Below are 13487 nucleotides of genomic sequence, written 5' to 3'. Positions count from 1 at the left end.
TGTTTAATATAATTTTGTAAAGGACGCCAGCTGTCTTTAGTAATGAAAATTGTACTAAATAAGTTTTTAGTTAATCATAAGTTACCATTTGTGTAATTCATTTGAGCTACTTCTATGTGTGCTCATTGCATTTAAAATGTTATCTTTCAGTCGCAGTTTGGCAGAAGCATGCTCGGATGGGGATGTAAATGCTGTCCGGAAGCTGTTGGATGAAGGAAGAAGTGTAAATGAACATACAGAAGAAGGGGAGAGTCTCCTTTGCTTGGCATGTTCAGCTGGGTATTATGAGTTGGCACAAGTGAGTAAAGACTAGTGTTCTAAACCATTCCTTTAAATACTAAAGGTGTGAGGCCTGTAGATAATCTTCTAACTTATCCAAGAATTAAAAAGTGTATTTCTAACCTGGTATCTAGAGGGTGCAGTACAAACATGCTTTCCTTAACACAGTCATATCATTTCTTTAATGCTAAAACTTCTCATGAACCCAGAAATAATTGATATGTTTATAAAATGGACTACTGATTTAAAAGGACAAGGCAAATGTTCTGCTCACGTATTCAGTGGCTTTTGAAGGGCTTAATCCTGCAAGGTTTAACTTTAACAAGAAAGTTGAACAAACACCACCAAACAGGTTTTTTTCTGACTTCTTAGCATATTCCTGGGTAAAGATGAAGTTTAGTAGAACGCCTTCCATTTCTGTTATTCCTTGATTCTTGAGCTATTACTCTATGATTTTTGAATGCCTTCATCTGCCCCAGCTGCAATAAAACATGTCTCTCCTGTATCGGTCTCTACAGCCACAGCGGGTGCTGTAACTCTCCAACAGTTTGACTTCACCCCCAAAGGCACACTCTTCCATTGTCTTCCAAGACAGACAGATGCCAGCCAACTTTGAGCGTGGTGTCGTTTGTCAAGACGTTTCCTTGGAAATGTCATTGGGACTTGCTTTGTATGTCTTAACACTGGCAGTATCACTATCGGTGGTAGTGATGTGGTTCCATTTAGTTCTATGGCAGAAAGTAAACATCTTCATTGGTGGCACCAGATTTCTCTGTTGTAAAAAGCTGCCCTCTAACCATCATGGTTTGTTTCCCTTTCCCCACTCCCTTTTCCCAGTCATGGTAAGAATATTCAAGTAGAGCTGTCCCCACTGTGAAAAGGGAATGGTAATGGTTTTTCAGCATCAGGTTAGGAGAACTAACCATATCCATCTCTGTAACCCTACCTTCTGCCTGCATAATCCGAAGGATTACTTAGTATGACATGGACTTGATGAAGTTATTGTCAAGATTCTGAGGGTCACTATAGGGCTGTAGCTCAAGCTGCTGAGAGTTATTGTGGACACAACTGAGCTAGCTGGAACAGTGGTCTGACTTGGCAGCTTCCTGTATTCATGGAGATACAATGACAAAGTCTGAGGATGGGATTCACACTATGAACCCCATTAGCAGAAGCCCTGTTTAAGAACTTCCAGTTGTGCAGTGGTGCTTTCCCTCCTCTGCCCTTGTCTCCCATGCTCCCAAAATGGGATCTGTGGGGTTCTGGAGGATGCTCAGAGCAGCACACAGGGGTGGGAGGATCACCCCATCTGGCAAGCTGAAATCCTTCCCTTGGTGGCACGTTTGCCATTGTGCAACGTTTAATTCCACCCAACAGCTTTGCAGCTCTCAGCTTTCATTCTGTGTGTTTTGTGCCAGAGATTATTACAGCCAGAGAACTAGAAGCTAGAAGTAAGTTTTACCTCACCTTGTTTGAGAGAAACTCAAAAAGAAAAAGTGAGCTTAATGTGGTGGTCATGTGAATTTGGATCATATCCACATATCTTTGATGTATTCAAAGTATGTATTGAAGTATTCAGGTTTACAAGTACTGAGGGGGTGGTCATCTTTCGCTTTGTATTCTTTTATCTTCTTCCTGCCCTACAAGGTACTCTTCCCTTGTTGCCTTATCACAAAACCATGATGGTGTTTAACTTTACCACCATCTTAGTGTAAAGACCATGTGGAAGGCTAAGATAGTAGATGGAGAAAAGTGCAGTTACCACAGTGCTGTGCTGTTTCTTTACTTCAGGAAACAACTCCACATTGTGGTGGTGGCAGGAGTGCAATAATACAGTCGTACCTTGGATCCCAAACGCCTTGGAACTCAGATGTTTTGGTTCCCAAATGCCGCAAACCCGGACGTGACTGCTCCGGTTGGCGAACATTCTTTGGAACCCGAACGTCCAATGAGGCTTTCACGGCTTCCGATTGGCTGCAGGAGCTTCCTGCAGCCAATCAGAAACCACACTTTGGTTTCTAAACGTTTTGGAAGTTGAACAGACTTCCAGAACAGATTCTGTTCGACTTCCAAGTTAAACTATATTGAATTTAACTATTTCATTGTTAACCCAGGACAGTTTCCACATTTCCCAGGCTTGTAAACGAATCACATTTATTTTTATACAGACTGATTTAACCCATGCTTCCTTTCTACACCCTTATCTAGGCTAGGCCCTTCTCTGCTCATACCTTTTTTTTGTTTTCTTCCTCTGTTTCCTTTACAACTAGTCTTTCTCAAAATGGCATTCCTCTGAATGGAGACTTCTGTTTAGAGGGCTGGCACAGTGCTGGTGATAAATGACTTTTCTTGTGACTGAACATCTGATTCTTCCCTTCACATTGAGAATGACTAAGTTGAAGCCTTTAAAAGACCAAGAAAGGGGAATAGTAATGACTGATAGGAGTTTAACTTCTGTTTCATTTATTCAGGTACTGCTTGCAATGCATGCAAACGTTGAAGATAGAGGAAATAAAGGAGATATAACCCCACTCATGGCAGCAGCCAGTGGCGGCTATGTGGACATTGTGAAACTGCTGCTTGTTCATTGTGCTGATGTCAATGCCCAGTCTTCAACAGGTAAGTGTAAATAAGAAATGAAAAACTACTAATAATTTGAGTGCCAATAGATTATTACTGGAAATAGATGCAAATATTTACTTAGGGATGTGTGAAAAGTAGTGCACTGTAAACTTTGTCTTTTAAGTGATCACTCAGTTGAACCTGGATAAAGAAGTTCATGTAGTATTGGTGTTAATATTATAATATTTTAAAACAGCAACACTGCAACGTTTAGGAGAAATTAAATACCTTGACACTAATAAGTTTTCATAAAGCATTTTTCTGTAGTAAGAAATATATTCTAAAATCTTTGCTCACTAGAAATGACTATTGTAAGTACACTAATGTAAAACTGCTCAGAATGTCAATTTGTAACCAGTGTTTTCTGTTTGGTATTATGCAGATTTAAAGTCCCGTCAAACAGTAGTCATCCTTTTGCGGGACCAATTTCTTAATCTCAATGAATAAAGAGTTAAACTTGCAAAGTCAGGGGTATAAGTGACCTTGGTTTGTTTTCCCCTCTTCTCTTAGGAAACACAGCACTCACTTATGCCTGCGCTGGGGGATTTGTTGATATTGTCAAAGTGTTGTTGAAAGCAGGTGCGAATATTGAAGATCATAATGAAAATGGACATACCCCCTTAATGGAAGCAGCCAGTGCAGGTCATGTTGAGGTTGCAAGAGTACTTCTGGAATATGGTGCAGGAATAAACACTCATTCCAATGAATTCAAGGAAAGTGCTCTTACACTTGCTTGTTATAAAGGTAGGACATTTTGAAGGATTGCATTGGAAAACCTGAGTATCCTTGTATATCCTTCTCAAGAAATCTGCTGCTTGTAGCATTACACTGTGTGTTTAATTATAACATAAAGGCACAGTATGCCCTCCACAATTCACTGTATGTAATGCCATGCAAGAGGGCAGGGCTGAGGAGGGGAGGCCATGGGCTTAACAGATTCCAAGTTTGGACCAATTCCTTGAAGAATTTCTGTACTCTGAACTTCTGAAATTGTTTTACATAGTAGAAGTTCTATTGAAACTGAGTTTACTACCTTTGAATTTTTCACTCTAGAAGTTTTATAGCCGTTTGATTGGTTGTAGCAGTGTTTTATCACTAAAATAATACTAAAGCTTTTCTCACTGTGTGAGAGGCTTTCCACTTTCAAACTTCAGATTTTGGTTTTGGAAAAATCCTGAGGAAAATAAAGAGCCAAACTGTTTTTTCTCTCTCCCTCCTCCATGCTAGAACTTACTAGTATTTGTTAGTACTAGATGTACTCTGTGAACCTCCCTGAGATCTTAGGATGAAGGGTGGTATATAAATCAAATAAATAAGAAACAAAAGGTCGATTAATATGTCTAGAATTATGGTTCAGAGCTGTGAAAGCCTGCATTCTTTTACCCAGTGCCACAGGGAATGTTCAAAGCTATATATGTTCAGAGAGAGAGAGATATTAAAAAACCTAATTTCTGTACCAGAGCAAGTTGAACCGTACAGCCTGAAGGATCAAGCCATTTTATATATTTGCATAACACTTTATTCTACATTTTTAGAAGTTGTTTGGTCATTGGATTAAAATTGGGGGGGATGATGTCACCTGGCAATATCACTACCAGCATCTTAATTCAGAAACTACCTCAGTTTTCCAGATTTCCTGTTTTTCAAATATTAACATTGCATTCAGGGCATATTTTCCTAAGCCTGTTGGGGAAGGAGGAGTGCTCAGTAGCACATTTATTTATTTATTTATTTATTTATTTATTTATTTATTTATTTCATGCATGCATGCATGCATGCATGCATGCATGCATGCCTGCCTTCCCTAATGTCCCAGGACGGGTTACAACAAACCATACTATTCAATGCATGTAATGAAATGGCCTCTGACAAAAGCTGACACATGCCAATATACAGTGTGTTAGTACGTTAAGTTGGCTTAATGTACTAGCTTGGTGTGGAACTGTTAAGCATAGTTGGTTTGAATCATTATTAGGTCTTGTAACATGCTGATTTTTCTCTTTTATTTGAAGGTCACTTAGATATGGTTCGTTTCCTGCTTGAAGCTGGAGCTGACCAAGAGCACAAAACAGATGAGATGCACACAGCTTTAATGGAGGCTTGCATGGTAAAATAACCATTGGATTAAATGGTGTTTTGGTTGAAGAAAACTGAATAACTTGAATATACCTAGCCTTACCTCTTTCACTACTTAAAGAAAACACATTGCAAGAATGTTTATGCAAGATCACAGCTATTCATTTATGTTCTAAAAACAGCATTCCAGTATTTATTCCCATGGCATATAATTTTAAGTCAAACACTATTTTTCTTCATCTTGGTAAAATTGTAAAAGCTAGTAGTGGGGAATGAGTTGTTAGCAGCTTGCAATCACAACTTAGGTTAGCAGTAAACTAACTGTAGCTTGTAATAGCCAGAAAAAGAGGATAAATATAGTAACCACCTCTCTGAAGAAGAATGGTCTAATGCTGCAGTAGTCTTCTGCATTATGCCATTAGCACTTGTGCTATATAAGGATGCAGTGAGTAGTCAAAAGCTTTGATTGCCTACTGCCTGGTTTGAAAAACGTGTAAGGACCGTTACTGCTGGGAAACTGCATAGAATTAGGTATATTCTGTATCAATGATACACTTTATATTCTGTATATAAGAATACACTTCATGATCTGCTGTGAGACATCATAGAAGCATTTGAATAAAAGCAACAATCATATTGCATAGTAAGTAGCAGCTGATTAAGCAGCAGCAAAGGGGCAAATATTCTAAAAGGCTCAGTGAAACAATGGTCTATTACTGTCTGCCTAACAGTAGGCAGTGATGGGCATACCTCTCTAGGGAGGTTGTGCCTAACTGAGAATGAAGTGACTCTGTTCACATATACCGTATTTTTCGCACCATAGGACGCACTTTTTCCCCTCCAAAAATGAAGGGGAAATGTGTGTGCGTCCTATGGTGCGAATGCAGGCTTTCGCTGAAGCCTGGAGAGTGAGAGGGGTCGGTGCGCACCGACCCCTCACGCTCTCCAGGCTTCGCGGACCTCTTCGCAAGGAGCGGGAGCACTCCGGCTCCTTGCGGAGAGTTGCCAGCATGCCGAAGCCTGCGCGCGCTGAGCTCAGCGCGCCCAGGCTTCGCGGACCTCTCCGCAAGGAGCCGGAGCGCTCCGGCTCCTTTCGGAGAGTTGCCAGCATGCTGAAGCCTGCGCGCGCTGAGCTCAGCGCGCCCAGGCTTCGCGGACCTCTCCGCAAGGAGCCGGAGCGCTCCGGCTCCTTGCGGAGAGTTGCCAGCATGCCGAAGCCTGCGCGCGCTGAGCTCAGCGCGCCCAGGCTTCGCGGACCTCTCCGCAAGGAGCCGGAGCGCTCCGGCTCCTTGCGGAGAGTTGCCAGCATGCCGAAGCCTGCGCGTGCTGAGCTCAGCGCGCCCAGGCTTCGCGGACCTCTCCACAAGCAGCGGGAGTGCTCCCACGGCTTGCAGGGAGCTGCCTGTTTGCGGGCTGGGGTCGGGGGAAGCTCGAGCTTCCCCCGCCCCAGCCCCGCGCCTGGGGGGGGGAAATAATTTTTTCCCCTTTATTTCCCCCCCAAAAATGGGTGCGCCCTATGGTGCGAAATATACGGTAATGTTAAGCTAGGTATGGGGAACCTTTGGCCCTCCATTTCCCATGAATTCAGAAAATAATCAACAAAATATATTGTGCTGTGGTATTCTTTCAGCTGATCCCTGCAACCATGTTGAAAATGGAGCACAATGCCAAACTTCCCTGTCCCCAGCAAGCTGCAATGAACATGGAATTAAATATCTACTCTAAATTGACGACAAACAAACGAACCCTTGTAGATGCTCCTAGATTTGTGCATGCTCTGTCCAGCAGAATATCCTGTGACTCTTCATCCCATGCAATTAGTACAGGTGCATCTGAATATAGGTGTGGAAGATTCTTGGTCAGCAGAGGAGTGGAGCATACAGGAAAGGGTTAACTCCTAGAAGGCAGTGGTCCAGGGCAAAAAAGTTCCCAATCAACCATCATGTAGTGCAGGGGTAGTCAACTTTTTTATACCTACCGCCCACTAATGCATCTTTCTTGATGGTAAAATTTCCTTACTGCCCATCAGTGCTCAATGGAAGGAGGATTCAGTTTCTGCCGTTGAACTCCCTACCGCCCACCTAGAATCCTGAAACACCCACTAGTGGGCGGTAGGGACCAGGTTGACAACCCCTGATGTAGTGGGTTAAGGAGTTCTGCAGGCATACTGCTCTTAAATTCAGCTGGTCTTCTCCCGGCATTGCTGCACATTCGGGGGGGGGGGGACGGACCTGGATGGACGACAGCCACCAAATGTGACTATACACACCACTGCTCCTCTGGAAGTTATATATGGAGCAGCCGTCGAGGTCCACATACACAGCTTAGTGAGACTCCACAAGGTGGACAAGTTTGCATCAGCTGATGAAGGAGGGTCCTTCAGCAGTTCCTGTAACTGGAAGCTGTCATCCCACTCAATTTCAAGGTATACTGCTTCTGAACATCTCTTTTGTATGCTACACTCCTCCACTAACTAAGAATGGAAACTTGGACGCTTTCTGATCAGTGGAGAGTGGCACATACAGCTTGATTCAAGTTGAACCTGATTCCACTGATATCTCTTCTGTTTTACCTTCTCAGTTGGCTTCTGTATTGCTTCTGTTCTTGTTTCATAGTTCTTGTTATTAGACACAGTGGGGTTCTCCTTCGGATACAGTTTAGTTACTATTACCAGTCTGTGGACTAGTGGAAAGGTTTCATCTGGCTGTAGCAGCAGGAAATTAAAAAAAATAATGTCTTGACCCTGTTTTCTAGAAGATGACATTCCTGAATGGTTCACTCTGCTGATCAGAATAAGATTTCACAGTAAATTCAATTGTTTGCAATTTAAGCTGAAGAGTGAACATACATTCCTAACATAATTCAAATGATATTGAAAATTTCCTTTCTAGAATATTTGAGCTTTCTTTCTTTCTTTCTTTCTTTCTTTCTTTCTTTCTTTCTTTCTTTCTTTCTGAAATAGGATGGGCATGTGGAAGTAGCTCGTCTGTTACTGGATAGTGGTGCTCAAGTGAACATGCCTGCTGATTCCTTTGAATCTCCACTGACACTTGCTGCTTGTGGTGGCCATGTGGAGCTAGCAGCCCTGTTAATAGAAAGGGGAGCAAACCTTGAGGAAGTTAATGATGAAGGTTATACTCCATTAATGGAAGCTGCTCGGGAAGGCCATGAGGAGATGGTCGCTCTCTTACTAGCTCAAGGTAAGACAACACATTTGTTGCAAATTAGAGCATTAATATTATTTTTACTAGCTTCTTTCTTGGTGGCTTCAATACTAATATTGCTAGCAGAGTAGTTCATAGTATCATAGAGTCGGAAGGGACCACAAGGATCATCTAGTCCAGTCCCCAAACACCAATTGTGGTGTTGATTCTGGTGCCTCTTACATTGAGGATAATTACTAGGGCTGCTAACCTATTCAGAATTCTCTAGATCAATAAAAAATATTAACTGGAGTAAAACATGGTATTCCCAACCAACCTGATTAATTTCTAAGCTCCTTTTATTGCAGGAGGTAATGTTTGTTGGATTAGAAAACCTTCATTTTGTGCTAAAGGAAAAGGCAAGAGAAGGGGTTTAAATCGACTTGCTCAGCCAGCCAGTGTTGAAGATGTGATTAAGGAATCTTGCCCTTTATCTGTGCCAGCAGCAGTTCCACAAAGCTCATTAGGCTGCTACTTTGGGAAGAATACAAATGTGCCCCCAGTGCTTAATGTTTGGCTGGTGCTTCTGTGTTTCTCCCACTTGTTCCTACCTCTACTGCTAATACTTTGCAGATTGGATGAGGATCTTGCACACCATAACATTGCTCTGTTGGCTACCTTCGTAAGAAGAGCCAAGTGTAGACCAAGAAGCAGGTATTGCAGGGAGGCATCTTTGCTTAACTGGGTGTGGAATGTGTGAAAATGTCTTAAGTTAATGTGTTACCTGGCAGATAAGTTGAGAGAAAATTGCTCTGTTGTACCTCTTTTAAAACCATTTTTTCAAGGTGTTGGGCCTTTTATTGCCATTGTGGTAAGCCAGTGGATTTATTTATTTGATATTTGGTTTTTATATTTGTATACCATACCACACAAGAATCAACCATGTCTTCTGGGCAGGCCACAAAAATAAAATAAAATAAAATATGAATACAGTAAACTAAAACTATCCATGCAGAAGCTGCGCTAGCACAGAAATTAGCAGAAACCATATGAAGAAATGCAGGCCAATAAAATAGCACTAAAATCCAGTGAGGGGGAACCAATATCAAATGGGCATGCTAATGATTTTTTTTCCTAATTTTTTTTTTTGTAGGTGCTAATATAAACGCACAGACAGAAGAGACACAGGAGACAGCTCTAACCTTAGCATGCTGTGGAGGGTTTTCGGAAGTAGCTGACTTCCTCATTAAGGCAGGAGCTGACATAGAACTTGGTTGTTCTACACCTTTGATGGAAGCGGCACAGGAGGGCCACTTAGAGCTGGTGAAGTATTTACTAGCAGCAGGTATGTTTGCTATTACAGTTGGAAGAGATAAACCAGATAGTGGACCTTCAGATGTTTTTCAACTCTGACTCTAATCACTCTTGACTAGTATGGCCAATTTATTGATGCAAATTGTAATCCCTCAACACTTTCTTGCATGAGTCACAATGTAGTTTCTCCGGAGCAATGAAGAATATAGTCATAATTCTGGAACTATTGGAAATTATTATCAATAATGTAAAAGTATTTAGTATTCAAAATGCTTATGTAGTTAATCTTCACAACATTTTTGTGACATGTTTACTACTCTCATCAGGATGCTTGCCTAAGACTTCAGCGTCCAGATTCATTTGACTGGTTTTCCCAAGAGCATTTGTGTTCTCAGTGGCAGTCCCTGTACTCAATAGCAAAAGACTTATGAAACTGAGAAATGTTACCAAAGGAACCTGTGATATGCAGAAGGGTGACTTGCTGCTCAGAGAGTGCTAGCCTAAAATAAATATTCTGTCACCTCACCAATGATTTATTTTTTTAAATGGTGTTTCCAATTGAGGTATCCTGTCAGTAGCATTTGAGAAAGGAAATGTTTTATGACCCGTTCTAGGTTGAGTGTTAATTGGGTAGATTTTTAAATACATTGTGAGTAATCTAATTCCACACTCTTCCACAGGCGCTAACGTTCATGCAACAACTGCAACAGGAGACACTGCCTTGACCTATGCCTGTGAAAATGGACACACCGATGTTGCAGATGTTCTGCTTCAAGCTGGTGCAGATTTAGTAAGTCTTGAATATTTCTCTAAAATTTTGGAATGTAATGGGAGCTTTTTATTTTCCTTGAAAATGAAGAAGAAAAGTGCCTATGCAAACTAGATGGGAGAGTAGACCAAATTGTTATCCAGAGGAATGAATGCAAAATAATTCATGCGTGAAAGTATAGATTAACAATTTGTCTAATACTTGGATTCTTACGTTGTGAACTGCCCTGTGATCTTCGAATGGAGGGTAGTATGCAAATTTAATAAATAATAATAAATAATTTTGTAATTGTTCTGTTTACACCATTTTTTTCATCACTTTGAAAAAATAACAATTTTCAATCTTTGATTTCCTTCCAGCAGTGCATGTTCCTTGTATTTCTTTTCTTTAATTGGTTCTATTTGCTGATTTATCAGGAAGTGCCAATGGGACAAGATTTTATATCATTTATTTAACTGGACTAAATATGTAAAAGGGTGTTCAAAATGGAAAAGGTTTTTTGTATTCTGCATGCTTCAAGTACAACAATGGGTGAAGTGCATGACTGGTGTTTTTAGGTCAGGTTTTTGTGCACAGCTTGTACTATAGTATCAAAAATGTTTACAAAAGCATTGTCGTATACCACCTTTGGTCCATTTGACAGGCAAAGCCCCTTCCTTATCCCTAATCTTCAGGTTGTGTTTGGTCCAAACAGTTTAGTGTTCTGTTTAGCTCTTGGGTAAGACTTCAGTCTTTTTGTTGCTGTTTGTGACTCTCACCTATTTTGAAGGGGGCTTTCTTTTGCCTCACTGAAAAAGCATCAGCTCTACCTTAAGCTTGCCTGCTGATCTTGCTCTAGAATATTAGCAAATTAGTTCTTCTCTTTACTTTCCCCCACAGTATGGATTTCACTTTCTTCATAATATTTCTAAACAGGAGCATGAATCTGAAGGTGGAAGAACACCACTGATGAAGGCTGCAAGAGCGGGTCATCTATGCACTGTACAATTTCTTATTAGCAAAGGTTGGTAGTAGTAATAGTAACATTAGTAGCTGAAGGAAGGATTGCTTGACAGTTGGCTGTTAGGAAGAATGTGTTGCTTTATAGCAAACATTACCTTTTGCTATACATATAATGTTTTGTACTGTCTCGTTCTTGTAGCTGAAGACTAACTGCAGCAGGTTCAGGTTAACTGTCATTTGGTATACAATGCTTAATGAAAAATGAGTTTACCAGAATTTTCTTTTAAGCGAACATGAAATATGAACGTGAACCTTTAAATATTTTGGTACCTGACTATGTCATACTTGGAGTAGGCCTATTGAAACCAATTGATTTAAATTGGCCAGCACTGGTTTCAATGAGTCTCCTCTGTTTATGACAGAGCTGTACTGTCCTTTAGAACTCAACTATTTAATTTATATTCCAAAATTAACATACAGCTAATAACAAACTGGCTTTTACTATGTGAAATGTTTTTTAAACCTAAATGTAAGCAATTTCCTCTTCACTTGCAAATTATTGTTCATTTTAAAATTAAATGATTTGGAATCTCATTCCCAACAAATGGTGTCTTTGCATTAACTTTGTTCCTTGAAATTTCCCTTTAATTACATCTCTTTGCGATAGGTGCCAATGTTAACCGAGCTACAGCTAATAATGACCACACAGTGGTGTCACTGGCATGTGCTGGGGGCCATCTTGCTGTTGTTGAGCTGCTCCTAGCTCATGGTGCAGACCCTACTCATCGTCTTAAGGTATTCCAAGTAACTCATTTTATTATTTTACAGTATATACTTTTTGTCAGTTGTATTGGCTAATGCTCCCAAAGTATGTTAACTATAAGGTTGGTTTTGTTGTGTATACCTAGTTAGTACAGTACTCAGATGACAAACTACTATAATCTGTCTTCTTAAAATGTGTATTCCAGGATGGCTCGACCATGCTCATTGAAGCTGCGAAGGGTGGTCACACAAACGTTGTTTCTTATTTATTGGATTACCCAAACAATGTTCTATCAGTTCCAACTGCAGATATGTCTCAGCTCACACCGCCATCTCAGGATCAGTCTCAGGTAAGCTGTAAAGCTTTTAACTATAGCAGTGGAAAATGAATGTTTACTTTTACCAGCTTGACATAAATGGTGCAAGTTTTTATATAGATATGGAATATGAATTTGATATAGAATATGAATAGTACAATTTGAGTAAAAGTCAAGTAGAGAGAAACTCCCAAGAACAGTGATTCAAAATTCAGCTGTGCTACCTCTTCTATTTCTCATGCTGTTGGATTTCTTAAAAAGCTTAACTCTTAAATTTGAGGGGAGGAAAATCCAGTTCCATACTAAAAGCTCACAAAAGCTTGTTTGAACAGTACACTTAATGCTGTGCACGTACAGGGTGTGAGGAGAGTATCCTACTTGATTTGGATTAATATTCAGGTTACTTTAAAATCCACTGATAAAAGTTTTTAATCTGAGTTGATTTTGCAGGTTCCACGTGTACCAATGCATACACTTGCCATGGTTGTACCTCCCCAGGAACCTGACAGAGCTCCTCAAGAGAATCCCCCTGCACTTTTGAGTCTCCCAAAAGGTTAGTATGCAAACATTTTTAAATTGTATAACTTGTGCTAGGATTCTGAATTCATTGTGTGTCTGGGGCATGGGAAGTATTTGGGACTTGATAGTGAATGGTGCAGGTCTGTTTCTCTTTAGTCATTTTAGTATAAGATTTTGAAAACATACTAGCAGTTATCTAAAGAACTGCTTTGGCTCCATGCCTGGAGTTGTGCTATTCCAGTGATAACTTTTGATTTGAACAGCCAGCGGCAACCTTAATGTCATCACATGGTACCATATCTCAAACTCCTTTTAACCCTCCCTTCAGTTTCAAAGCTCTCTGCCATGTTGCATGGAGGTTACTGTTAACAAAAGCAAGTTTTAGATGATATTCAACTAAGTTGAATTAATGACCATGACTTAGTTAAGTCCATTAATTTTGATAGGTCTATTATAAGAAAAACTTTTCTGAATATCGCTCATTAGTTACTAGTTGAATAATATATTTGGTAATTTACTTTAGTAAAATACTCAACCATGTTTAGTTATACTTGTAAGAAGCTGCCTCTAATAGATTTAGTGGATTTCTGAACTTGGCAGTAAAATTGCATCTTCACCAGCAGTAAAAAATTGTGTGACAGATTCAACAAACAGTGACCAACTGTAGTATTCATTTACACATTTCCTTAACTGATTTGATTATTGTTGTAAATGAGGTCAAATAGGAAATTCTGTATTTTGCAG

At 40.2% G+C, this 13487-nt stretch overlaps 1 protein-coding gene across 10 annotated transcripts in view; it reads left to right on the top strand.

Annotated features, from left to right (window-relative positions):
• LOC309373475 (ankyrin repeat and KH domain-containing protein 1-like) overlaps window positions 1-13487 on the top strand; it is an 86978-nt gene that overhangs the window by 19988 nt on the left and 53503 nt on the right. For all 10 annotated transcript variants that reach the window (XM_081917685.1, XM_081917681.1, XM_081917684.1 and 7 more), the window contains exons 4-14: window positions 151-298; window positions 2751-2898; window positions 3412-3645; window positions 4914-5008; window positions 7940-8177; window positions 9274-9465; window positions 10115-10224; window positions 11119-11206; window positions 11813-11940; window positions 12114-12257; window positions 12675-12777. In XM_081917685.1, coding sequence (XP_081773811.1) covers window positions 151-298; window positions 2751-2898; window positions 3412-3645; window positions 4914-5008; window positions 7940-8177; window positions 9274-9465; window positions 10115-10224; window positions 11119-11206; window positions 11813-11940; window positions 12114-12257; window positions 12675-12777 — 1628 coding nt within the window. The remainder of the gene's footprint in view (window positions 1-150; window positions 299-2750; window positions 2899-3411; window positions 3646-4913; window positions 5009-7939; window positions 8178-9273; window positions 9466-10114; window positions 10225-11118; window positions 11207-11812; window positions 11941-12113; window positions 12258-12674; window positions 12778-13487) is intronic.

The sequence above is a fragment of the Podarcis melisellensis genome (genome assembly GCF_964234715.1).
Source record: "Podarcis melisellensis genome assembly, chromosome: 7".
NCBI lineage: Eukaryota > Metazoa > Chordata > Lepidosauria > Squamata > Lacertidae > Podarcis > Podarcis melisellensis.
This window is presented reverse-complemented; position numbering and strand designations above follow the sequence as displayed.